General features: G+C 40.3%; 1 protein-coding gene and 1 pseudogene across 4 annotated transcripts in view; one reads left to right on the top strand and one right to left on the bottom strand.

Annotated features, from left to right (window-relative positions):
* The window catches only part of RNF17 (ring finger protein 17), a 114,478-nt gene extending 95,106 nt beyond the window's left edge, over positions 1 to 19,372 (bottom strand). Inside the window, exons 1-5 of one of the 4 annotated variants that reach the window (XM_070471609.1) lie at positions 19,237 to 19,252; positions 18,278 to 18,387; positions 16,732 to 16,829; positions 2,245 to 2,336; positions 253 to 364 (exon numbers count right to left, since the gene is read on the bottom strand). In XM_070471609.1, coding sequence (XP_070327710.1) covers positions 253 to 364; positions 2,245 to 2,336; positions 16,732 to 16,829; positions 18,278 to 18,326 — 351 coding nt within the window. In that variant the 5' untranslated portion in view covers positions 18,327 to 18,387; positions 19,237 to 19,252. Of the gene's footprint in view, positions 1 to 252; positions 365 to 2,244; positions 2,337 to 16,731; positions 16,830 to 18,277; positions 18,388 to 19,236 lie in introns of all 4 variants that reach the window. The other 3 variants (XM_070471610.1, XM_020915136.2, XM_020915143.2) reach the window with 3 other exon arrangements.
* Positions 8,547 to 8,922, top strand: LOC110151795 (small ribosomal subunit protein eS24-like; annotated as a pseudogene).
* Positions 19,373 to 25,260: the final 5,888 nt, after the last annotated feature.

Genomic DNA, 25,260 nt, shown 5'->3' with positions numbered 1-25,260 from the left:
TTCAAAGGGAATACAGGTAAATATCAAGAGCACTAACAGCTGATCAAAGGCAGAATGTGTTGACTTGGGAAGAAAACAATTGTTGAGGCATAGTTTAAAACAAAATAAGAGACTGAAGCAAGGAGAGCAGGTTTACCTTTAAACTTCCCCAAAGAATTTGAATTTATAGGACCCTTGAGAGCACAGGAAAGTCAAGCTACTAGAGAAAAGTAAAAATGGTTGGCATCACTTCATGAATTACATTTTTCATACCTCTATTACAGCTGATGGGTTCAAAACAGTCCTGGGTGTGGAGGCTGAATGTTCTAAACCAACAGTTTGTTGATGAGTAGTCTTTTCAAAGTCCTGAGAACAATTCCTCATCCTGGAAAATGTCAGGTACATTATTTTAAGTATAAATATTAATATAATGGTTTTAATCTTCTATTTCGATTTTTACCCTCTATTAAAAATAATTATGATGACATAAGGACATTTACAATGAGTTCTCAATTATCTGTTGAAAGCTAAGAGAGGAAAATCATGACTAAACATGTTTTCATATAAAAGCTAACTTTACTCAAGAATTCAACTTTTTTTTTTTTTTTAAGAATTTAACTTCTAAACCAACTCCTAAAAGCAATAGCTAATAATATAAATTGTGCTTTAATTTCTTAATCCTTTCTCCTCCCCTGATATTTTTGGTAGAGATGTTGATAATCACTCAACTGTCTGAAGCTCAATTAAAATAAGTAAGTAAGTATACACACAAATGCCAGCTATTAAAAAATGTACTAACAGGCCTGGCTAATGAGGTAATAAAGTCACTAGGTAATTTCAAATGAAAAGCAAGCTACATTTCTTGTCCATAGATGATAGAGTTTTTGCCTATTTTTATCTTTATATCCCTACATTGGCTAGCACACGGTGTTTGGTGAATAAGTTAATCATAGCCTAAAACAGCTTATAGAAGAAACTATGATGACTGAATGTTACTCTCGTAGGAAGAAATGATACACAAAGTAATTTTTAAACATTTGATTACTTAAAAAGTGGATATCCATGTTCTTGAAAACATGTGAATGCATTAGCCATAAGGAGTCCATCATTCCAATTCCTGTTTCAAAATATTAAAGAAAAATCAGGAAGGCAATGCATCATGTATCAAGAAACACTTCTATTTTAAAGCATATCACTATTTAAACCAAACTCTACTGAAATTAGGAAACTTAACCTAAGTACACTTGACATGGAGAACTAATCTGAAAACTGGCAATTTGGAAAAAATTGGGATACCTAAAACAGATTCATCTATTTATAAAAGTAAAATTTCACTTTGCAACCATATCTGACACGACATGAATCTAGACAAAAGTATAATCAGATTTGGCTTTCATGTTTAAAAAATAAGAAAGCTTCATAAAGAAATTCCAGATTTCTGTTTTGTCTTGAGAAGGATAACCTGGCACCACTGGGATGTCTTAACACATAGCAGAAACTGGCTAGAGCTGAGCAGGGGCTCCCTCCTCTGGTGTGGGTGCACAATCCTTAGCACTCTTTAAAAAAAAAGTCAGCCTCCCTCAACCGGTAAGTCAACTGCTAGATTCCTGAAGATGTCCCAATTGTTATGGCCAAAGACTCACAGGTAGCCACAACATTCCTGAAGATTTATTCTAATCATTGCACTCAGAGGTTAAGGAGGAAGTGATTGATGGAATACAAATAGAGGAGGTGGGAGCAGTACTGGCATTCAATAAGCCTGAGTTCTACCTCTGGCTCTATCAATAACCAGTAAGTAGACTTTAGCTAAGTGGTTTTATTATCTAAATAAATAACTGTTCTGTTGGTTTCTAAGCACCCATTTAAATCTGGACAGAGGACCTGCAGCAGTAATGTGAAAAGTCAGGAATGCTAGCCTAAAGGATTTTGGATTTTATTGGATAGGCCATGAAGAACCACAGAGCAGCAGAGAGTCTGGAAGAGCTAAGGTATGCAAAAGAGACTAAAAGAATTAAGTAGGGTGAAGAAATAGTAATTGTGAATTCTGTTTCCCCTCACTTTAAATGAGGACACACTAATGCTGCTTCTTTAGGAGTTGGATTCTCCACGTCATTAACAGCTCAGACAAATTATAAACTTAAAGAGCATTCTGTAAACAATGGGTTAGAGATACTGATATAAGAATGACCTTTTATCAGTAACTCTAAAATAACTTTCAGAAATACAATGAATTTAAAATACTAAAATAGTGCACATGGAACATACTTCTTAGGCTGCAATTTTTCCATAAAAGAATCTTCTTTAATACATCCATATATTGGGCAGTATTCTTGTTTTGTATTTATAGTTGTAGCAACCTTAAGACAAAAGAGTAAAAACAAAAAACCAAAAAATCATTCAGTAAATTGTTTATACAGAATTAAAAAAACTAGTGTGCTATTCATAGAAAGATGAAAAGATCCTTATATCATCTTTTAAGTCAAAGAAAAACATATTTAAGTGACATTTATATTCTATTTTAATTTTTGAGGAAATCAGTAATTTGGCAACTATCAACTAAACAGAACTAAAATATTTTCAGTTCAGTTGCTCAGTCATGTCCAACTCTTTGTGAGCCCATGGACTGCAGCACTCCAGGATTCCCTGTCCATCACCAACTCCCGGAGCTTGCTCAAACTCATGTCCATCAAGTCAGTGCTCTGTCGTCCCCTTCTCCTCCTGCCTTCAATCTTTCCTAGTACCAGGGTCTTTTCCAGTGAGCCAGTTCTTTGCATCAAGTGGCCAAAGCTGATGTCCAGCTTCAACATCAGTCCTTCCATTGAACATTCAGGACTGACTTTCTTTAGGATTGACTGGTTGTCTCCTTGCAGTCCAAGGGACTCTCAAGAGCCTTCTCCAACACGACAGTTTAAAAGCATCAATTCTTCAGTGCTCAGCTTTCTTTATACTTAACCACACTTCTAAAGGAAATTCTTTGGAGGATTACTTTAAAAATTTACTGTGAAGTTTTTTACAATGCTATCTTAGGGTATGTCCAAAACTTAAATACTAGGGAATAACTTTAAAAAGAAAAACATAAGAGGTGGTCCTAAGATGGCAGAGGAATAGGACAGGGAGACCACTTTCTCCCCCACAAATTCATTGAAACAACATCTGAACACTGAGCAAATTCCACAAAACAACCTCTGAAGGCTGACAGAGGACATCAGGCACCCAGAAAGGCAGCCCATTGTCTTTGAAAGGAGGTAGGATAAAATATAAAAGATAAAGAGACAAAAGAGTTAGGGATGGAGACCCGTCCTGGGAAGGGAGTCTTTAAAGAGGAGAAGTTTCCAAATACCAGGAAACCCTCTCACCGGCGGTTCTGTGGGGAATTTTGGAATCTCAGAGGGCAACATAACCAGGAGGAAAAATAAATAAATAAACCCCACAGATTACATGCCTAATGGCAACTTCCAGCAGAGCCACCAGCAAGCAGGGGCTGAACAGGGAGGAGCGGGCTGCATTGCTTAGAGTAAGGACCAGGCTTGAATGCCCTTAGGGCAATCTGAGGGAGCTAACATGAGATAGCAACCCAAACTGTGGGACAGCCAGAGAGAGAGAGGGGAAAAAAAAAAAAAAAAGAACTATCCCTTGAAAAGCCCGAACCTAAGGCACTGCCAGCCCACTCACAGAACAAATGACTGAGCGAATACCAGAGGAGAGCTAGCCGGCTGCGGACTGGTGCATCCCCTGCTGGAGGCAGGTGGGTGGCAGCCAGAGCCAGAAAGGGGTAAACTCAGAGATGCCCCAGAGACTGGCATCCCCTACCAAACTGCAAGCAGGCTTCCAGTTGCTAACCAAGACTTCCTGGGATACTGGACGGCTGACATCCGCCGGGAGGGTCGCAGTCACAGATCAGATCCCCAGAGGAGACACATGTCACACCTGAGATGGCACGCCAGCTGCCACCCAGTAAACCAAGCAGCTGGGACCAGGGAGGTGATAAGATGCGCCACACCTAAGAAGAGTGCACTCCAAGCACCTGGTCGCCTGAGCTGCTCAGACCTGGGAAGGGCACAAAACGCAGGCCCAACCAAGTCTGCGCCTTTGTGGAGTACCCGAGATCCTGAACCTGAGCAGCTTAGACCTGAGAAGTGTACGCAACCCAGGGCCTGCTTTAGACAGTTCTCTTGCAGACCAACCTGGAGCCTGAGCAGTGTAGACTGGCAAAGCACACACGCTGTGAGCAGGGGCAAACCCAGCGAGGCCCAGGCACTGCGAGCGCTCCCCACACACGCCAGTGATGTTTGTTTGCAGTGGTCCTCCCTCCCCACAGCAAGACTGAACAAGTGAGCCTAAATAAGTGACCACTTTCGCCCCCTTGTGTCAGGGTGGAAATTAGACACTGAAGAGACCAGCAAACAGAGGAAGCCAAAATAAACAGAGGGAACCGCTTTGGAAGTGACAGGTCCAACAGAATAAAACCCTGTAGCTAGCACCAACTACATTGGAAGGTGCCTATAGATCTTGAGAAGTATAAGCTGGAACAAGGAACTATCTGAAACTGAACTGACCCCACATTGCCCGCAATAGCTCCAGAGATATTCCTAGATATAGCTTTACTATTATCATTAAAAAAATTTTTTTAAATTTTATTTTTAAGTCTTCTATTATTCCTTTAATTTTCATTTTTATAACCTATTATTACCTTGCAAAAAAAGACACTATAAAGCAAACTTCATATATATTTTTTATAATTTTTGTGATTTTGGTTTTTATAAAATATTATATTATTGAGAGTTTAACCTCTACTCTAGATTTTTTAATCTTTGCTTTTTGGTATTTGTTATCAATTTTGTACCTTTAAGACTCCAATCTTCAGTACCCATTTTTACTTATGAGTGTGATTACTGGTGTGATTACTCTCTCCCCCTTTTGACTCTCCTTTTTCTCCCCCAGGTCACCTCTATCTCCTCCCTCCCCCTTCTCTTCTCTACCCAACTCTGTGAATCTCTGTGTATGTTCGAGGCTATGGAGTACACTTAGGGAACTGATTACTGCCTAGATCTGTCTCTCTCCTTTTGATTCCCTCTTTTCTCCTCCTGGTCACCTCTACCTCCTTCTTCCCTCTCCTCTTCTCTATGTAACTCTGTGAACCTCTGAGGGTTTCAGACTGTGGAGAGCACATAGGGAATTGCTTACTGGCTAGACTGCTCTCTCCCCTTTTGATTCCCCCTCTTCTCCTCCTGGTCACCTCTATCTCCCTCCTCCCTCTTCTCCACATAACTCTGTGAATCTCTCTGGGTATCCCCCACTGTGGAGAATCTTTTCACCATTAACCTACATGTTTTATCATTGGTGCTGTATGGATGGAGAAGTCTTGAGGCTACTGTAAGAGTAAGACTGAAATCCAGAGGCAGGAGGCTTAAGCCCAAAACCTGAGAACACCAGAGAACTCCTGACTCCAGGGAACATTAATCAGTAAGAGACCATCCAAAAGCCTCCATACCTACACTGAAGCCAAGCACCACCCAAGAGCCAACAAGTGCAGAGCAAGACATACCACACAAATTCTCCAGCAATGCAGGAACATAGCCTGAGCTTCAATATACAGGCTGCCCAAAGTCACACCAAACCCATAGACATCTCAAAACTCACTGGACACTTCATTGCACTCCAGAGAGAAGAAATCCAGCTCAACCCACCAGAACACCGACGCAAGCTTCCCTAACCAGGAAACTTTGACAAGCCACTCGTTCAACCCCACCCATAGGGAGGAACCTCCACAATAAAGAGGAACCACAAACCGCTAGAACACAGAAAGGTCACTCCAAACACAGCAATCTAAACAAGATGAAAAGGCAGAGAAATACTTGGCAGGTAAAGGAACATGATAAATGCCCACCAAACCAAACAAAAGAGGAGATAGGGAGTCTACCTGAAAAAGAATTCAGAATAATGACAGTAAAAATGATCCAAAATCTTGAAAACAAAATGGAGTTACAGATAAATAGCCTGGAGCAAGGACTGAGAAGATGCAAGAAATGTTTAACAAGGACCTAGAAGAAATTTTAAAAAGTCAATATATAATGAATCATGCAATAAATGAGATAAAAAACACTCTGGAGGGAACCAACAGTAGAATAACAGGGACAGAAGATAGGATAAGCAAGGTAGAAGATAGAGTAAGTGAGGTAGATGATAGAATGGTAGAAATAAATGAAGCAGAGAGTAAAAAAGAAAAAAGAATTAAAAGAAATGAGGATAACTTCAGGGACCTCTGGGACAATGTTAAACACCCCAACATTCGAACCATAGGAGTCCCAGGAGAAGAAGACAAACAGAAAGGCCCTGAGAAAATACTTAAGGAGATAATAGCTGAAAACTTCCCTAAAATGGGGAAGGAAATAGTCACCCAAGTCCAAGAAACCCAGAGAGTCCCAAACAGGATAAACCCAAGGCAAAACACCCCAAGACACATATTAATCAAATTAACAAAGAACAAATATTAAAAGCAGCAAGGGAGAAACAACAAATAACACACAAGGGGATTCCCATAAAGATAACAACTGATCTTTCAACAGAAACTCTTCAGGCCAGAATGGAATGGCAGGACATACTTAAAGTGATGAAAGAGAAAAACCTACAACCTAGATTACTGTACCCAGCAAGGATCTCACTCAAATATGAAGGAGAAATCAAAAGCTTTACAGACAAGCAAAAGCTTGTCTTTTGAGAGAATTCAGCACCACCAAATCAGCTCTTCAACAAATGCTAAAAGATCTTCTCTAGACAGGAAATACAAAAAAGGTGGATAAACTCGAACCCAAAACAACAAAATAAATGGCAACGGGGTCATACTTATCAATAATTACCTTAAATGTAAATAGGTTGAATGCCCCAACCAAAAGACAAAGATGGGCTGAATGGATACAAAACAAGACCGCTATACATGCTATCTACAAGAGACCCACCTCAAAACAAGGGACACATACAGACTGAAAGTGAAGGGCTCGAAAAAGATATTTGAAGCAAATGGAGACCAAAAGAAAGGAGGAGTAGAAATACTCATATCAGATAAAATAGACTTTAAAATAAAGGCTGTGAAAAGAGACAAAGAAGGACACTACATAATGATCAAGGGATCAATCCAAGAAGAAGATATAACAATTATAAATATATATGCACCCAACATAGGAGCACCGCAATATGTAAGGCAAATTCTAACACATATGAAAGGGGAAATTAAGAATAATACAGTAAAAATGGGAGACTTTAACACCCCACTCACACCTATGGATAGATCAACTAAACAGAAAATTAACAAGGAAACACAAACTTTAAACAATACAATGAACCAGTTAGACCTAATTGTATCTATAGGACATTTCACCCCAAAACAACGAATTTCACCCTTTTCTCAAGTGCACACGGAACCTTCTCCAGGAGAGATCACATTCTGGGCCATAAACCTAGCCTGGGTAAATTCAAAAAACTGAAATCATTTCAAGCATCTTTTCTGACCACAATGTGGTTCAGATGGTAAACAATCTGCCTGCGATGTGGAAGACCGGAGTTTGATCCCTGAGTTGGGAAGATCTCTGGATAAGGGCACAGCTGCCCATGTCAGTATTCTTGCATGGAGAATCCCAAGGATAGAGGAGGCTGGTGGGCTATATGCAGTCCATGGGGTCACAAAAGAGTTGGAGACAACTAAGCAACTAACACTTTCACTCTGTATCTGTGGTTCCTCTGCATCCTCAGATTCAACCAACCACAGACCCCCTGCTGTAGTATTTGCTACTGAAAAATAACCACATATAAGTGAACCTACTCAATTCAAACCTGAGTTGTCAGGGGTCAAATGAAAATGAACAGAACAAAGCCCTGAAACAGATTCACTATACAGGAATCTCATACAGACTATAAGTGGTATTTCAATTCAGTTCAGTTCAGTCACTCAGTCATGTCCAACACTTTGAGACCCCATGGACTGCAGCAGGCCAGGCCTCCCTGTCCATCACCAATTCCTGAGGTTTACCCAAACTCATGTCCATTGAGTCAGTGATGCCATCCAACCATCTCATTCTCTGTTGTCCCCTTCTCCTGCCTTCACTCTTTCCCAGCATCAGGGTCTTTTCCAATAAGTCAGCTCTTTGCATCAGGTGGCCAGAGTATTGAAGTTTCAGCTTCAACATCAGTCCTTCCAATGAACACCCAGAACTGATCTCCTTTAGGATGGACTGGTTGGATCTCCTTGCAGTCCAAGGGACTCTCAAGAGTCTTCAACAATACCACAGTTCAAAAGCATCAATTCTTTGGTGCTCAGTTTTCTTTATAGTACAATTCTCACACCCATACATGACTGCTGGAAAAACTGTAGCCCTGACTAGACGGACCTTTATTGGCCAAGTAATGTCTCTGCTTTTTAATATGCTGTCTAGGTTGGTCGTAACTTTTCTTCCAAGGAGTAAGCGTCTTTTAACTTCATGGCTGCAGTCACCATCTGCAGTGATTTTGGATTTCAATTAAATAGACACAAAAACTCTCTATAACTCTCTGGCTGCCTGAAGATAGCTGCCATCATGAACGACACAGTAACTATTCAGATCAGGAAATTCATGACCAATCGACCACTTCAGGGGAAATAAATGGTAACCTATGTTCTTCACTCTGGGAAGGCAACAGTAACTAAAACAGAAATTCACGAAAAACTAGCCAAAATTTACAAGACCAGATGTCATTTTTGTATTTAGATTCAGAATCTATTTTGGTGGTGGCAAGGTTTTGGCATATGAATTCTTGGATTACACAAAGAATGAGCCCAAACACAGGCTTGTAAGACATGGCCTGGATGAGAAGAAAAAGACCTCAAGAAAACAGCAAAAGGAATGCAAGAACAGAATGAAGAAAGTCAGGGGGACTGCAAAGGCCAATGCTGGTCCTGGCAAAAAGCAGTAAAGATTCTGCAGTGACTTTATCTGTGGTGACTGTGCAGATTTTTCATGAGAGAGAATAAACTAAGACCTTTAAAAAAAAAAAAGACAAAAAAGATAATCCAATAAATGGTGTGGATCAGCTAATCATTCTGAAGAAGAAAGTCACATAACCACCTTACATCATATAAAATATATTAGAAAGGGACCTAATAGGGACCTTTCTAAAAAAATAAAAGATATACGTATTAAAAAAATAAAATAACGTATAACTCTGAGATGAAAGTTTTGCCTAATCAAAGAAAACTTAGAAGCCATGAAGGAGGGGGATAAAACAAATGAAGAAGGAAACATTTCTGAATGGTTAAATCTAAAAAAATTAAATGTGAAAAAATGGGAGAAAATAGTTAAAATACACAGAACAAAGTGTTAATATCTCTATCACATGAAGTATTCTTACAATTTAGGGAAAAGACAATTCAAAAGGAAAATATGGAAAGGACCTGGAAGGATCTCTTAAAGATTTTCCATAAAGAGCTGAGAAGTTAACATGAAAAACTGATCAATTTCACTAGTATTCAGGGAATTTCAATTTAAAACAGATACCCATTTTTTGCCCATTAAATTGCCAAACTTAAAATATGACAAATACAAACATGGATTTTTTTAGACCTAATAATTAACAGAACCTGCTGGTAGATTTTTTTTTTTTTTTTGTGAGAGTGAGTTTGAGGAATTGTGCAAAACCCTAGTGAATAAATCTGAAGTCACCTAGTGTTTATCACAAAGAGATTATATTATAACATTTATGTACCATGGTTTATTATGCAGCCATTAAAAATAATGTAGTAGACATTCATGACAATAGGTTAATGCTGGAAGGAATGTAGCAGACTACTAAATGTTAAAGTGTCCCGTGTAAATATATATCTTTGGTGGGGAAGAGGATGTTCTGGCAAGCTCTTAAGTATAATGTACCAAAGACAGTTATCTATTATTAGATAATAAGGGAAAAGTGTTACTTTAAAAAAACAGATTGCATCAAATATTTTTAAGAGCACCCCCTAAAATTCAGGGGTAAAACCTTAATTTCTATCCACCTCCTCATTTATGCCCCTTTGGCCTGGCATTTCATAGTAAGAGGTTATTGTTACTACCAACAGATTTGATACAGGACATTTCGCCCAGAAAATTTAAGAAAATATTAAATACAACTGATTTAAAATATTTCAGTTAAAACTGTGTAGAGTCTTAACTTCTGATACATAAAGATTTTATCTCCCCTACTCCAGAATAGCTTGTTGCTTAAGTTTTATTTATGGTGGTGTTTTTGCTTGTTTGTTTTTTGCTACTTGTAACAGAAAAAATGTGGTCAAATTTAACCAGCATTTTTTCTGTGGCTTCTGACTTCCCTGGTGACTCAGCTGGTAAAGAATCCGCCTGCAATGTGGGAGACCTGGGTTCCATCCCTGGGTTGGGAAGATACCCTGAAGAAGGAAACGGCTACCCACTCCAGTATTCTGCCCTGGAGAATTCCATGGACTGTATAGTCCATGGGGTCGCAAAGAGCCCAACCCGACTGAGCGGCTTTCACTTTCTTCTGTGGGTTCTGACTTCAGTGATGAATAACAAGGCTTCTCCATCCGAGATTAAACAATTACCTACAGTCTCTTCTAGTTTACATTTTCAATTTGTAGGTTATTCCAATCTACATGTGATTTTAATATATACTAATTACATATGATTGGTTAATTTGTCATTTTCTCATGGCCCAATATATTTTTAGACTTAGGTCCAAATAATCAATAAAATGCCAGTATTTTTGTAATGCAACCTAAGTATGGTCATATTCTAAAACAAAATCTGTCATATTGCTGTATATAACTATAGAATAGTTAGTAATAACCATTAATAGGACTGAAATGCAAAAGTAGGAGTAACACCTGGAGTAACAGGCAAATTTGGCCTTGGAGTACAGAATAAAGCACGGCAAAGGCTAATAGAGTTTTGCCAAGAGAACACATTGGTCATAGAAAACACCCTCTTCCAACAACACAAGAGAAGATTCTACACATGGACATCACCACATGGTCAACACTGAAATAAGACTGATTATATTCTTTGCAGCCAAAGATGTAGAAGCTCTATACAGTCAGCAAAAACAAGATCGGGAGCTGGCTATGGCTTATATCATGAACTCCTTATTACCAAATTCAGACTTAAATTGAAGAAACTAGGGAAAACCTCTAGACCATTCAGGTATGACCTATATGAAATCCCTAACAATTGATTATACAGTGAAAGTGAGAAATAGATTTAAGGGACTAGATCTGATAGACAGAGTGCCTGATGAACTATGGACGGAGGTTCCTGACATTGTACAGGAGACAGGAATCAAGACCATCCCCAAGAAAAAGAAATGCAAAAAAGCAAAATGGCTGTCTGAGGAGGCCTTACAAATAGCTGTGAAAAGAAGGGAAGCGAAAAGCAAAGGAGAAAAGGAAAGATATTCCCATTTGAATGCAAAGTTCCAAAGAATAGCAAGGAGAGATAAGAAAGCCTTCCTCAATGATCAATGCAAAGAAATAGAGGAAAACAACAGAATGGGAAAGACTAGAGATCTCTTCAAGAAAATTAGAGATACTAAGGGAACACTTTATGCAAAGATGGGCTCACTAAAGGACAGAAACAGTAGGGACCTAACAGGAGCAGAAAATGTTAAGAAGAGGTGGCAAGAATACACAGAAGAACTGTACAAAAAAGATCTTCACGACCCGGATAATTACAATGGTGTGATCACTCACCTAGAGCCAGATATCCTGCAATGTGAAGTCAAGTGGGCCTTAGAAAGCTTAACTTTGAACAAAGCTAGTGGAGGTGATGGAATTCCAGTTGAGCTATTTCAAATCCTGAGAGATGATGCTGTGAAAGTGCTGCACTCAATATGCCAGCAAATTTGGAAAATTCAGCAGTGGCCACAGGACTGGAAAAGGTCAGCTTTCATCCCAATCCCAAAGAAAGGCAATTCCAAAGAATGCTCAAACTACCACACAATTGCACTCATCTCACATGCTAGTAAAGTAATGCTCAAAATCATCCAAGCCAGGCTTCAGCAATATGTGAACTGTGAACTTCCAGATGTTCAAGCTGGTTTCAGAAAGGGCAGAGGAACCAGAGATCAAACTGCCAACATCTGCTGGATCATCAAAAAAGCAAGAGTTCCAGAAAAACATCTATTTCTGCTTTATTGACTATACCAAAGCCTTTGACTGTGTGGATCACAATAAACTGTGGAAAATTCTGAAAGAGATGGGAATACCAGACCACCTGACCTGCCTCCTGAGAAATCTGTATGCAGATCAGGAAGCAACAGTTAGAACTGGATATGGAACAACAGACTGGTTCCAAATAGGAAAAGGAGTACGTCAAGACTGTATATTGTCACCATGCTTATTTAACTTATATGCAGAGTGCATCATGAAAAACGCTGGGCTGGAGGAAGCACAAGCTGGAATCAAGACTGCCGGGAGAAATATCAATAACCTCAGATATGCAGATGACACCACCCTAATGGCAGAAAGTGAAAAACTAAAGAGCCTCTTGATGAAAGTGATAGAAGAGAGTAAAAAAGTCGGCTTAAAGCTCAACATTCAGAAAACTAAGATCATGGCATCTGGTTCCATCACTTCACGGCAAATAGATGGGGAAACAGGGGAAACAGTGGCAGACTTTATTTTTCTGGGCTCCAAAATCACTGCAGCCATGAAATTAAAAGATGCTTGTTCCTTGATAGAAAAGCTATGACCAACCTAGACAGCATATTAAAAAGCAGAGACATTACTTTGCCAACAAAGGTCCATCTGGTCAGGGCTACAGTTTTTCCAGTAGTCATGTATGGATGTGAGAGTTGGACTATAAAGAAAGCTGGGCACAGAAGGATTGATGCTTTTGAACTGTGGTACTGGAGAAGACTCTTGAGAGTCCCTTGGATTGCAAAGAGATCCTACCAGTCCATCCTAAAGGAGATCAGTCCTGAGTGTTCATTGGAAGGACTGATGTTGAAGCTGAAACTCCAATATTTTGGCCACCTGATGTGAAGAGCTGACTCACTGGAAAAGACCCTGATGCTGGGAAAGAGTGAAGGCAGAAGGAAAGACGACAGAGGATGAGATGGTTGGATGGCATCAACTCAATGGAGATAAACTCTGGGAGTTGGTGAGGGACAGGGAGACCCGGCCGGCTGCAGTCCGTGGGGTCTTAAAGAGTTGGACACAACTGAACAACTGAATGGAACAGAATATCAAAAACAGAGATGTTATTTAGAAAACCCATGCCACTATAAAAGATAAAGACTGATACATAAATTCATATGCAATCAAACTCAGAAATAAGAACACAAGCATACCCATTAACTCTGAATGGAATCATTTTAGGCTTAAGCATGGAATAGCATTACCTGGGCCTTCAACATTAAAGATAAATTATAAATATAAGTCTAATGTGAATATAGGTATTACTTTTTAGAGCATATATATTATTTAAAAGTAATAAACTTCAATCTGGAAAATGTCTATAAATTCAGGCTTTGCACTAATTTAGGCTTGATTCTTCCTTTATCTTTTTCCAAATACAAGATACCAGCAAAAATGTAAACTTTAAAAACTAACAGGGACTTCCCTGGTGGTCAAGTGGTTAAGAATCTGCCTCCCAATGCAGGGGACTCGAGGTCCATCTCCGGTTGGGGAACTAAGATCCCACAGGCAGCAGAACAACTAAGGGCACATTCCTTAACTAGGGGCTTCCCTTGTAGCTCAGCTGGTAAAGAATTTGCCTGCAATGCAGGAGATGCAGGTTCGATTCACGGATTGGGAATATCTCCTGGAAAAGGAAATGGCAACCCACTCCAGTGTTCTTGCTGGGAGAATCCCATGGACAGAGGAGCCTGGCAGGCTACATACAGTCCATGGGGCCACAACTAGAGAGTCAATGGGGTTCTCTACAGTCCATGGGGCTGCAACCCAGAGCCTTAACTAGAGAGCTGCTGAGCTGCAAGGAAGACCCAGTGCAGCCAAAAATAAATTATATATAAAAAAAACTAATAAAAGAATGGTGGTAATTTCAGGAAGGTTTCTTGAAGGATTCCTTTAAATAGCAGCCAGCTTTAGTGCATTTGAAGACTGAATACAGTCCTCTGTCAATTACGTGGCTTATAATAGCACAGGGAGAAAGGAGAAAAGAAAAGTAGGATGGGATGGACCACATGTTTCCCAAAGTGAGAGGCAGAACTAGTCTAATGATACAAAATAGATTTGCTACAATCCTAAAATAAAAAACCAATATTTGTAACAGCACTGTAAAGCAATTATACTCCAATAAAAAAAAGCACACATAAATGTAAATTTCAAAATAAAAAACCAGTATTTGTAAATACAATATAAACACTTGATTATATGTTACCCAAAACACTAAATACAATACATGCTAGTGTTTTAAGAGACCATTAAACACAAAGTCATTTGCCACAAAAGGCAAGAGGTTATTGTTCTAATAAACTTGCTGTTTTCTGTATATCAGAACAGGATGGACATGGGCAGAGACAGTTACAGAGGTCTGCCTCTTTCTTTTCCCTTCATTCACTCTTTACCCACCACAAGACTCAATCTGTCAGGGATATTCCATTTCAACCAGGAGCTAGGCTCTCCTTTGTCTTAACTATGGAGCTAGATACTGTCAAAAAAAAAAAAAAAAGGGGGAGAGGGAATAGGAATTTCCCACCATAAAGGCCATGATTCATAAAGTATGTAATTCCAAAACAAGTATCTGCCACTGTGTACATATTTCTGCTATAATTGAAACCTGCACAAATCACATATTTGTAGGTTTATATACATATTATTATATATGTATGTGAAATCTGGACCATAAAGAAGGTTGAGTGCCGAAAGTGAAAGTCACTCAGTCCTATCTGACACTTTTGCGACCACATGGACTATACAGTCCATGGAATTCTCCAGGCCAGAATACTGGAGTGGGTAGCCCTTTCCTTCTCCAGGGGATCTTCCCAACCCAGGGATTGAACCATTGCAGGCAGGTCTCTTGCACTGCACGCAGATTCTTTACCAGGGAAGCCTGGTGTGCCAGGCTTCAGGGAAGTTGAAGCCACCAGGGAAGCCCTGAGTGCCAAAGGACTGATGCTTTTGAACTGTGGTGTTGGAGAAGACTCTTGAGAGTCCCTTGGACTGCAAGATCAAACCAGTCAATCCTAAAGGAAATCAATCCTGAATATTCATTGAAAGGACTGATGCCGAAGCTCCAATACTTTGGCTACCTGATGTGAAAAGCTGACTCATTAGAAAAGATCCTGCCTTATTGCTGGGAAAGACCAAAGGCAGGAGGAAAAGGGGACAACAAAGGACAAGATGGTTGGATGGCATCACCAACTTAATGGACGCGAGTTTGAGCAAGCTCCTGGAGAAGGACAGGGAAGCCTTGTGTGCTGCTGTCCATGGGGTTGCAAAGAGTCAGACACAGCTGAGCAACTGAACAACAAAAACAATATGCATTATTATATATATTCTTGGTAGCACTAGTAGCAAAGAATGGCCTGCCAATGCAGGAGACATAAGAGATGCAGGATCAGTCCCTGGGTCGGGAAGATCCCCTGGAGAAGGGAATGGCAACCCACTCCAGTATTCTTGGCTGGAGACTTCCACGGACAGAGGAGGCCTACATGCCTCAGTCTATACAGTAGCAAAGAGTCGGACACGACTTATTACTCACCTATGTATTTTTATCATAGTTAACCTGCTAACCAGTTAATCCATATCTAAATAATCAACGGTCGACCACAACACTTATTTTAAAATTTGGAGAGAACTTTCACATAATTCAGATTTGACTTTTACAATTCTATAAGAAAAGCAGGTATTATTTCCATCTCACAAATGAGGAAACTCGGGATTAAGGCACAAGAACTAGGACTGCATTCCAAGTCTTCTGCCTCTACATTAACTGTCTGGCACATTGCCACAGAAAATAATGGATACAAATCTTCAGAATCTGATCTCTCAAGTGGAACATTAAGAATTAAATACAGATTAAGAAAACTTTCTAGGAACATACTAATATAAACTGAGCAACACTTATATTTGTAGTAAATGCAAAGTTCAGTAAATTTTATTTGAAATCCTTAATTTGTTCTCATTATCACTAGGGCATGGGTCTTAGTGCAACTGCATTATTTTTAGCACTTCTAAAGTTAACTTTAGGATGTTGTTTGCTTTTTTTTTAAACACATCTCTACAAGTGTAAATTTAATGACACACAAAGGTTGAGGGGCAGAGGGAAATTCTAAATTTGCTTACATGATATCAGTGTAGAAAAAGGGGATAGAGATTTTAGTACTTCCCTTGCAGTCCAGTGGTTAAGACTTCACTTTCCAATGCAGAGGATGAAGGTCCAAGCCCTAGTCAAAATGCTAAGATCCCACACGCCCCAGGGCCAAAAAAAAAAAAAAAAACCCCATAAAATAGAGGCAATGTTCTGGCCAATTCAATAAAGACTCTAAAAATGATCCACATCAAAAAATCTTTTAAACAAATACAGATGTAGGCTGATAAATGTATGACATTAAGCTTGCATTCTTTTTGATCACTTTGAATAGTTACAAAAAGGTATGTGAAAAGCTTTATCTTTTGCTAGGTTTCTTTATTTAAAAGACTCAGCAGCAAAACCCCAAGTTTTTAGTTCCTAATTAGAAGTATCCTTTATTTCTCTACCATTTTTACCTTTAACATTAGGTTGTAATGTGATTGATATGAACAATAAAACTTACCTCACAATCAGGGCATGTGATTGTGCTGTATTCTTCAGTCATTAATAAGCACAGGTCACAAAAAGAATGTCCACATTGAAGTTCATGGTGGTGACCTACTGATGAAATTCTTCTGTGAATTAAACTTTTCAGTTTGTTAATGTTGAATATTCAGTATAATCAGAGGGGAAAATTAAAAGGGATTCTCTTCTATACAAAAATATATTTAGTTAGAAATGGATGACTTATTAAAATTCAAGAGAAACAATACAAATCTGGAGGGAGAAAAATCAGAAGAAAAACCAGGCAGAGATAATTAATATTGCTTGCATTCATTTAGATAGCTATTTGGTACCTATAATACTTTGAATCTGCCAGCTCTTACAATCATATAAAGAAAAAAATCATATAAAAAATCTGACATACTCCATTTGATCATTATAATTATCACAGCTAAATAGACTGTAGATATTATATTTGACAACCTAGAGACGGATAAACATTTTGGTGATCTGGGATAAATGGTATAACCCAGATTCCAATCTAGTTCTGTTTCCAAGTCTAATGTTCTTTCTACTTGATCATACTTCCCTCTGCTAATTTATACTTTCCATCCTGTGAAGGGGACAGTGAAGGTCAATTTGAGAAACTGGCAAGACCCTTCTCTTTGAACAAAATAATGCCATTTGCAGCAACATGGATGGACTTAGAGATTGTTATACCGAGTGAAGTCAGACACAGAAAGACAAATATTGTATGGTATCAATTACATGTGCAATCTAAAAAATGGGGGGGGGGGGTGGTACAAATGAACTTACTTACAAAACAGAAGTAGAGTCATGGATGTAGAAAGTAAATTTATGGTTACCAGGGGATGGGAAAGGATAAACTGGGAGAAGGGGACTGACATATACACACTACTATACATAAAATAGATAACAAGAACCTGCTATATAGCACAGGGAACTCTACTCAATACTTCTGTAATAGTCTATAATGGGAAAAGAACCAAAACAACAAAAAAAAGAGAGTGGATATTATGTAGATGTATTGATATAACTAATTCACTTTACTGTACACCTGAAAAAAACACTGTAAATCAGTTACACTCAAATTAAAAAAAAATCCTCTCTTAATGATCTAAGACATTGGCAAACACAGAAGTCAGATGCCACTACTGTCACACAAACATGACCCACATAAAGGTTATTTTTCACAAACTTAGCATTTATGACGGGAAATACCATCTAATACCAACATTTTAATACTCTAAGTAGAATCTGGTCTATCATAATAAATATATTTGTTATAGCTATTTCATTTTAAGTCATTTTAAAAGATTTTGCAAGAAAAAAATGGGAAAAGAAACTAGATAAAATTAGGCTTCATTTACTATAAAATTAGTGTTACTGCTGATTTATATTAAAACAATTGCAATCTTTTGATTAAAAAAAAAGAACTTTAGTTTTTAAGCTAATGAAACATCTAAAGGTTGTTTAAAACCAGGGTAAAATTTAAAGCTCTAATTTAAATTCCAGAGATACTAAGGATATCAAAACTGTTTTACCTTTTAAAGATTTCTGATACTGTACAAGTCGAAATAACGTGGGCTGCATTACAGCTTACAAAGCACATTGATAATTCCACATGCATAGGCACCATCTTTCCAATTGAGTACTTCTCAGCATTATAATACAAATGTATGAAAGAACAGGTGATTTTAAAATGTCATGTTCTAAAATTTTATTTTGTAATACTATATCATCAAATAACGGAGATTTTCTACGAAACAGTAGCAATCGAAATTCGGGTAAGAGAACTTGCCTCTCCCCAAGAAAACACAACCAACCTTCTCTACGCTCAGGTTGAGAAGAGTCCATCCTGGAGCGACTGAGAAATTGGACTTTCACTTTGAAAGTATAAAATATAACAGTTGCACAGAGTGATAAGACGACTCTGGCAGCTCCAAGAGTTTAGTTTTAACAACACACCCCTGCAGAGATACAGCACTCTAAGGCCTGTGAGGTTAGGTCCTAATCAAATAAACTGAACCTGTTTTCAATTGAGGAGAGTCTCAGTGAGCGGAGCATGGGCACACGTTCTCCCTGGATGGCCCAAGATTGAGCACAAGATGCACAAAACCTAATGGGCTGTCTTCTGAACAAGGCTTTAAGCCAAAAGAGCAAGTCCCCCGCCCCCACCCCTAATATCCGTTCTTAAATATCAGGAACCTTTGGTTACCACAACAAAACTACGCAAGAAAAAGAAGTTTCGTTGCTTCTTCACCACAGAATGACGGTCAAATCTCACATTACCCCTTTCTTGAACCTGCGAACCCATCAGTGGGGCAGTTAGTGCGCAGCAGGGTGGAAAGCCGCTCTCCGGGCCTTGGCGTCAGGACCTCAAAGGCGGGCTGCGCGCTCAAGGCCTGGGCTGCCCCGTGCTCCCTCGCCATTGCAGCCACGCCCTACTCTGCCTGTTCCTCAACGCCCGTGACGGCGGGCGGACTGACCCCCAGCCTCTCACCCAGAGCTCTGGGCGCCCTTCTTCCACACCGGCTGCACAGGGCCTCGGTGGCTCCCCGGGCCCGGCCGTGCGTCTCCACCTGCCCGCAGGACACGGGATGCCTAGCCCTCAACGCCTCAGCCGCCATCTTCGCGCCTCAAATCCCAGGCCAGTGCCGCATGCCGACCCGGTATCCTTTGCGGCAGCGACCAATCGCCGGAGGCGGTGGCTCCAGGGAGCCAATCGGCAGCGAGGAAGCTCCAGCCCACCCATCCCCCGCCCCAGACCCCCCTAGCAGGAGGCTGTTTACTGTTTTACTCCGGCTTCTTAGAGCAGACTGCGCGTGGTCTTAAGGGACCGTTTTGTGGTCTGACCTTTGTCTAAAGCTCAGCGCCTTATCACTCTCATTGCACATAAGTCGGATTTCAGGCATTGCTACTTACTTTACTTTTGACCTTGCAGGTGGCAATGTCATCCCCCTTCCCTAGTGGATCATAGTGGCTTTAGTGGAGAAGCCAGTCTAGCTACCCACCCGTGAGGAGATTTGGTTAACAGTTTCAAACCAAGGTGTGGTCATTATTACTAACAATTGTTGACCCTACTGGTATTTACTTAAGTGTTGAGAACGTTTAGGGATACGAAGAATTTATAAACTAACAGGCTCCTGCTTGAGTGATATGTCACCCTCTACCTAAACGGGTAACTTCCACTAAAGCAGTTTGTATTAAATGGCAGAGGAGACTTAGAGAAAATAAGAATTGTATGCGTTGTGTGAAAAGCCTTTGTAGAGAATATAAGGTTTGCACTAGATTTTAAAACCTGAGTGAACCTTATAGAGGTAAACAGAGAAAACGAGACTTTCCAGGGAGAAAGAACTGCAAAAGTAAGGGATTATAGATGAGTAGATGCTGTTGCCTATTCGGTATTTAACTTACAGACCATTTGCCTAGGTTAGTTAATATTGCTTTAAGTGAGCTTTTTGGAGAATTAAGTTGGAATAGAATTTTAGAGAGTCTTGAATGTTGGGTAAGGACTTACCCCTTGAACAGTCTAGTCCTGGGGAAATTGTGTGAGCAAGAAATGAGGTGATCTGGTAGCAATTTGGCAAGTATCGGTGTATTGTGGAGGAAGCATGTGGAGATGGCTGGGTACCTTCAGCTACTAAGAGTAAAACAAGCATGTATTCTTCATTTTATTTTCCCCTCTATGTGTTTTGTTTTGGAAATAGAAGTATTCTGTTCAAAGCTCATCCCTGGTTAACATCCAAAATATGCAAACAGCTAATACACCTCAATATCAAAAAACCAACAACTGAATTCAAAAAGGATACCCTGAAGAAATGTCTTTAGTGAGAGTATCTTAATGGCGAATGCTCTCAGCTTTTATTTGGATGAAAATATTTTCATCTTCATCCTTGAATGAGCATTTAATAACATAATATTCTAAATTGACAGTTATTTTTTCTCAGACTTTGGAGAGAGCATCATACTAATTTCTCTCCGTCCTTGAAAATCCCAACCCTTAGCACCTCTGCTATGGCCTCCCTGGATGGCAGTTTATTTAGTATTTCCTGTCCCACCGCTTCCACCTCTGAGGGGATGCCACATTGCTCACCCTCAATGTTCCTTAAACACTGTAGCCTTGTGCCCTGTCCAAGCAGGTGCTTCATTTGTCAAGAAGTGAAAGCAAGAGGGAGAAATCCCGTGTTGCAAATATAAAATGTAGTGCAAAACACCAACTAATAAATTATAGTGCTTCCAGGCTTCATTTCAGTTCAGTTCAGTCACTCAGTCATGTCCGACTACTTGCGACCCCATGAACTGCAGAATGCCAGGCCTCCCTGTTCATCACCAACTCCCGGAGTTTACCCAAACCCATGTCCATTGAGTCAGTGATGCCATCCAACCATCTCATCCTCTCTTGTCCCCTTCTCCTTCTGCCTTCACTCTTTCCCAGCATCAGGGTCTTTTCCAGTGAGTCAGCTCTTCACTTCAGGTGGCCAAATTATTGGAGTTTCAGCTTCAACATCAGTCCATCCAATGAACACCCAGGACTGATCTCCTTTAGGATGGACTGGTTGGAACTCCTTGCAGTCTAAGGGACTCTCAAGAGTCTTCTTCAATACCACAGTTCAAAAGCATCAATTCTTCGGTGCTCAGCTTTCTTTATAGTCCAACTCTCGCATCCATACATGACCACTGAAAAACCATAGCCTTGACTAGATGGACCTTTGTTGGCAAAGTAATGTCTCTGCTTTTTAATATGCTGTCTAGGTTGGTCATAACTTTCCTTCCGAGAAGAAAGCGTCTTTTAATTTCATGGCTGCAATCACCATCTGCAGTGATTTTGGAGCCCAGAAAAATAAAGTCTGCCACTATTTCCACTGTTTCCCCATCTGTTTGCCGTGAAGTGATGGAGCCAGATGCCATGATCTTAGTTTTCTGAATGCTGAGCTTTAAGCCAACTTTTTTACTCTTCCTTCACTTTCATCAAGAGGCTCTTTAGTTCTTCACTTTCTGCCATTAGGGTGGTGTCATCTGCATATCTGAGGTTATTGATATTTCTCCTGGCAATCTTGATTCCAGCTTGTGCTTCCTCCAGCCCAGCATTTCTCATGATGTACTCTGCATATAAGTTAAATAAGCACAGTGACAATATACATCCTTGACGTACTCCTTTTCCTATTTGGAACTAGTCTGTTGTTCCATGTCCAGTTCTAACTGTTGCTTCTTGATCTGCATACAGATTTCTCAGGAGGCAGGTCAGGTGGTCTGGTATTCTCATCTCTTTCAGAATTTTCCACAGTTTATTGTGATCCACACAGTCAAAGGCTTTGGTATAGTCAATAAAACAGAAAAAGATGTTTTTCTGGAACTCTTGCTTTTTTAATGATCCAGCGGATGTTGGCAATTTGATCTCTGGTTCCTCTGCCTTTTCTAAAACCAGTTTGAACATCTGGAAGTTCACAGTTCACATATTGCTGAAGCCTGGCTTGGATGATTTTGAGCATTACTTTACTAGCATGTGAGATGAGTGCAACTGTGTGGTAGTTTGAGCATTCTTTGGCATTGCCTTTCTTTGGGATTGGAATGAAAACTGACCTTTTCCAGTCCTGTGGCCACTGCTGAATTTTCCAAATTTGCTGGCATATTGAGTGCAGCACTTTCACAGCATCATCTTTCAGGATTTGAAATAGCTCAACTGGAATTCCATCACCTCCACTAGCTTTGTTCATGGTGATGCTTCCTAAGGCCCACTTGACTTCACATTGCAAGATGTCTGGCTCTAGGTGAGTGATCACACCATCGTGATTATCTGGGTCATGAAGATCTTTTTTGTACAGTTCTTCTGTGTATTCTTGCCACCTCTTCTTAACATCTTCTGCTCATGTTAGGTCCCTACTGTTTCTGTCCTTTAGTGAGCCCATCTTTGCATAAAGTGTTCACTTGGTATCTCTAATTTTCTTGAAGAGATCTCTAGTCTTTCCCATTCTATTGTTTTCCTCTATTTTTTTCCATTGATCGCTGAGGAAGGCTTTCTTATCTCTCCTTGCTATTCTTTGGAACTCTGCATTCAAATGGGAATATCTTTCCTTTTCTCCTTTGCTTTTCGCTTCCCTTCTTTTCACAGCTATTTGTAAGGCCTCCTCAGACAGCCATTTTGCTTTTTTGCAATTCCTTTTCTTGGGGATGGTCTTGATTCCTGTCTCCTGTACAATGCCACGAACCTCTGTGACTAAATGCTTTACTTCACAATACCTCAATTTATCTTCACAAGTCTGTAGAAGGGAGTTTCTGTCCCTTTAAAATGAATCAGGCTTTTGCCTTAAATTTCCATTAAACTTTATCTTAGAACCTCTGGACCAGGGAGATAACATCCCCTGAGTTGGATTCTGGTATGTCAGATGGAGGGATGGAACCTAGGAATGGCAACAGAGGAGAGGCAGCCCGCCCCGAGATCTGGCCTGAAGCAGAAACAGTGGCACTGACAAAGTACAGAACAAAGCTGGCCTTGGAGCTCATGTGAGCACTGGATAGTGGAGCCCAATCCCAAATGGCAGCTAGAGCAGGCAGTTACGTAACTGTGCCAAGGCCTGGTGCCCCTGAAAGGAGCAAATGTGTTTTTTCCTTCTTTTCAGTGTGAAACGATAATTTTCAAAGAAAAGCTAAAATCATGGCTCTCCTCTAGGTATAAAATGAACAAATGTTAAATTTATTCTGCTCATATTTGGGTGTGGGAACTAGGCAGTTAGAACCGGTTCAAGGGAGCAGAGATGCACAGGTTTATCTGGAGTCAAGGATGCCAGAGTATTGTGTAAATGCAGCAAAACTGGCTTTTCCAGAGGAAGGAGTGTTGTTCCTCATGTTTGCATATCACAAACACGGACTATTCTGAGTTGTACTCAGTTCTGCATAAGCTTAGATCTATAAAACCCACCTGAAGGGTGTGCTCAGCGCCGTGTGCAGATTTCCATCCAAGCACAGACTCCCCTGACTTGACCTCACAGATTCTAAAGTTGACCTGCTTAGCGGAGGGAAACTGACAGCACTAGGGGCTTCCCTGATGGCTCAGATGGTAAGGAATCCACCTACAATGTGGGAGATGTAGGTTCAATCCCTGGGTTGGGAAAGTCCTCTGGAGGAGGGCATGGCAACCCACTCCAGTATTCTTGTCTGGAGAATCCCATGGACAGGGAGCCTGGTGGGCTACAGTCCATGGGATCGCAAAGAGAGGAGATGACTGAGTGACTAAGCACATAGCCTCTATGTTCTAGACGATCCTACAGGGTTAACACTACAAACTGATGGGTGGTCGTAGTATTAATGAGACAGTGTTTCTAGGAGGTCATCACATCAACCAGGACATAATAGGAGTTGGTAACTACCAGCTGCTGATACTGTCATGTTAGGAGACATAAGTCCACTGGGGAAGTGATGACTGCAGAATTAATGTGGAGATATGACAGTCTTTGTAAACACAGAGTCAGGAACAACCAGCATATGAGCACTTGCTCTATTTTAAAAGTCTCCTGGGAAGGTGTCTCCTTCTTCATCTCCATAATAATGTCAGTTAGGGAAGTTGGTGGCCTTTCTAGGGCCCTGATTTGAGCACTCCTGATCCACATCATCAGCAGGTAACCTCCCTTACAGCATTCCTCTTTGGAAGCTAAAGGTACACACACACACACACACACACACACACACACACACACACACACACACACACACACAGAGCTTCACACTTGGGCCTCACCCCTGTCACCACCCTGCCCAGTCTTTCATTGCTTCCCTCGCCTCTTAACTCACCTTGTGTCCATTCTTGCCTGGGTATCCTCCTACCCTCCTCAGAGAGCCAAACTGATCTGAACAAGTGAACTGGAGCAAGTTTCCGCCTTTGCTAATAATCTTCAACAGCCTGGTGTTGTGTTTGTAATGAAGCCGAGCCTGCTTCCCATGGCCTGAGACCCTATAAGGTCATATTGTTGCCCGTTTTAACAGCTGCCTGATTAACCAGTCTTCCTGTTCTTGCTACATGGCACTATCCCTTCCTCCTGGACTTCTCCTCTCTGTGCTTATTCACCTCAGAAAGGACTTTCCTGACCACCTCTTTAAAGGGGTCTCACCCACCACCAGGAAGATCCCCTGGAGGAGGGCATGGCAATCCACTCCAATATTCTTGCTTGGAAAATCCCATGGACAGAGGAGCCTGGTAGGCTATAATCCATAGGGTCACAAAAAGTTGGACATGACTTAGTGGCCAAACAACATAGTAGACAGATCTTTCATACCCTATTGACAGCCAAGACATTCACTTTATTATTGCTGGCAGGAGTATAAATTGATATAGCTTATATGAAAATAAATTTATCAAGAGCCTTAAAAATGCTCTTAATGCCTCAATTCCATTTTGATGACTCTATTATAAAATAATGAGATGCTGTATAAGATTTAGTGACAAGATGAAACCTTAAAACAAAAATGATTACCAGTAGGAAATAAATGAGCCATCGCACAGAGGGGATATAGTTAAAACACTCAGTATGGA

The sequence above is a fragment of the Odocoileus virginianus genome, chromosome 8, assembly GCF_023699985.2.
Source record: "Odocoileus virginianus isolate 20LAN1187 ecotype Illinois chromosome 8, Ovbor_1.2, whole genome shotgun sequence".
NCBI lineage: Eukaryota > Metazoa > Chordata > Mammalia > Artiodactyla > Cervidae > Odocoileus > Odocoileus virginianus.
The sequence above is the reverse complement of the archived record's forward strand: the minus strand, read 5'-3'. Positions and strand labels throughout refer to the sequence as shown.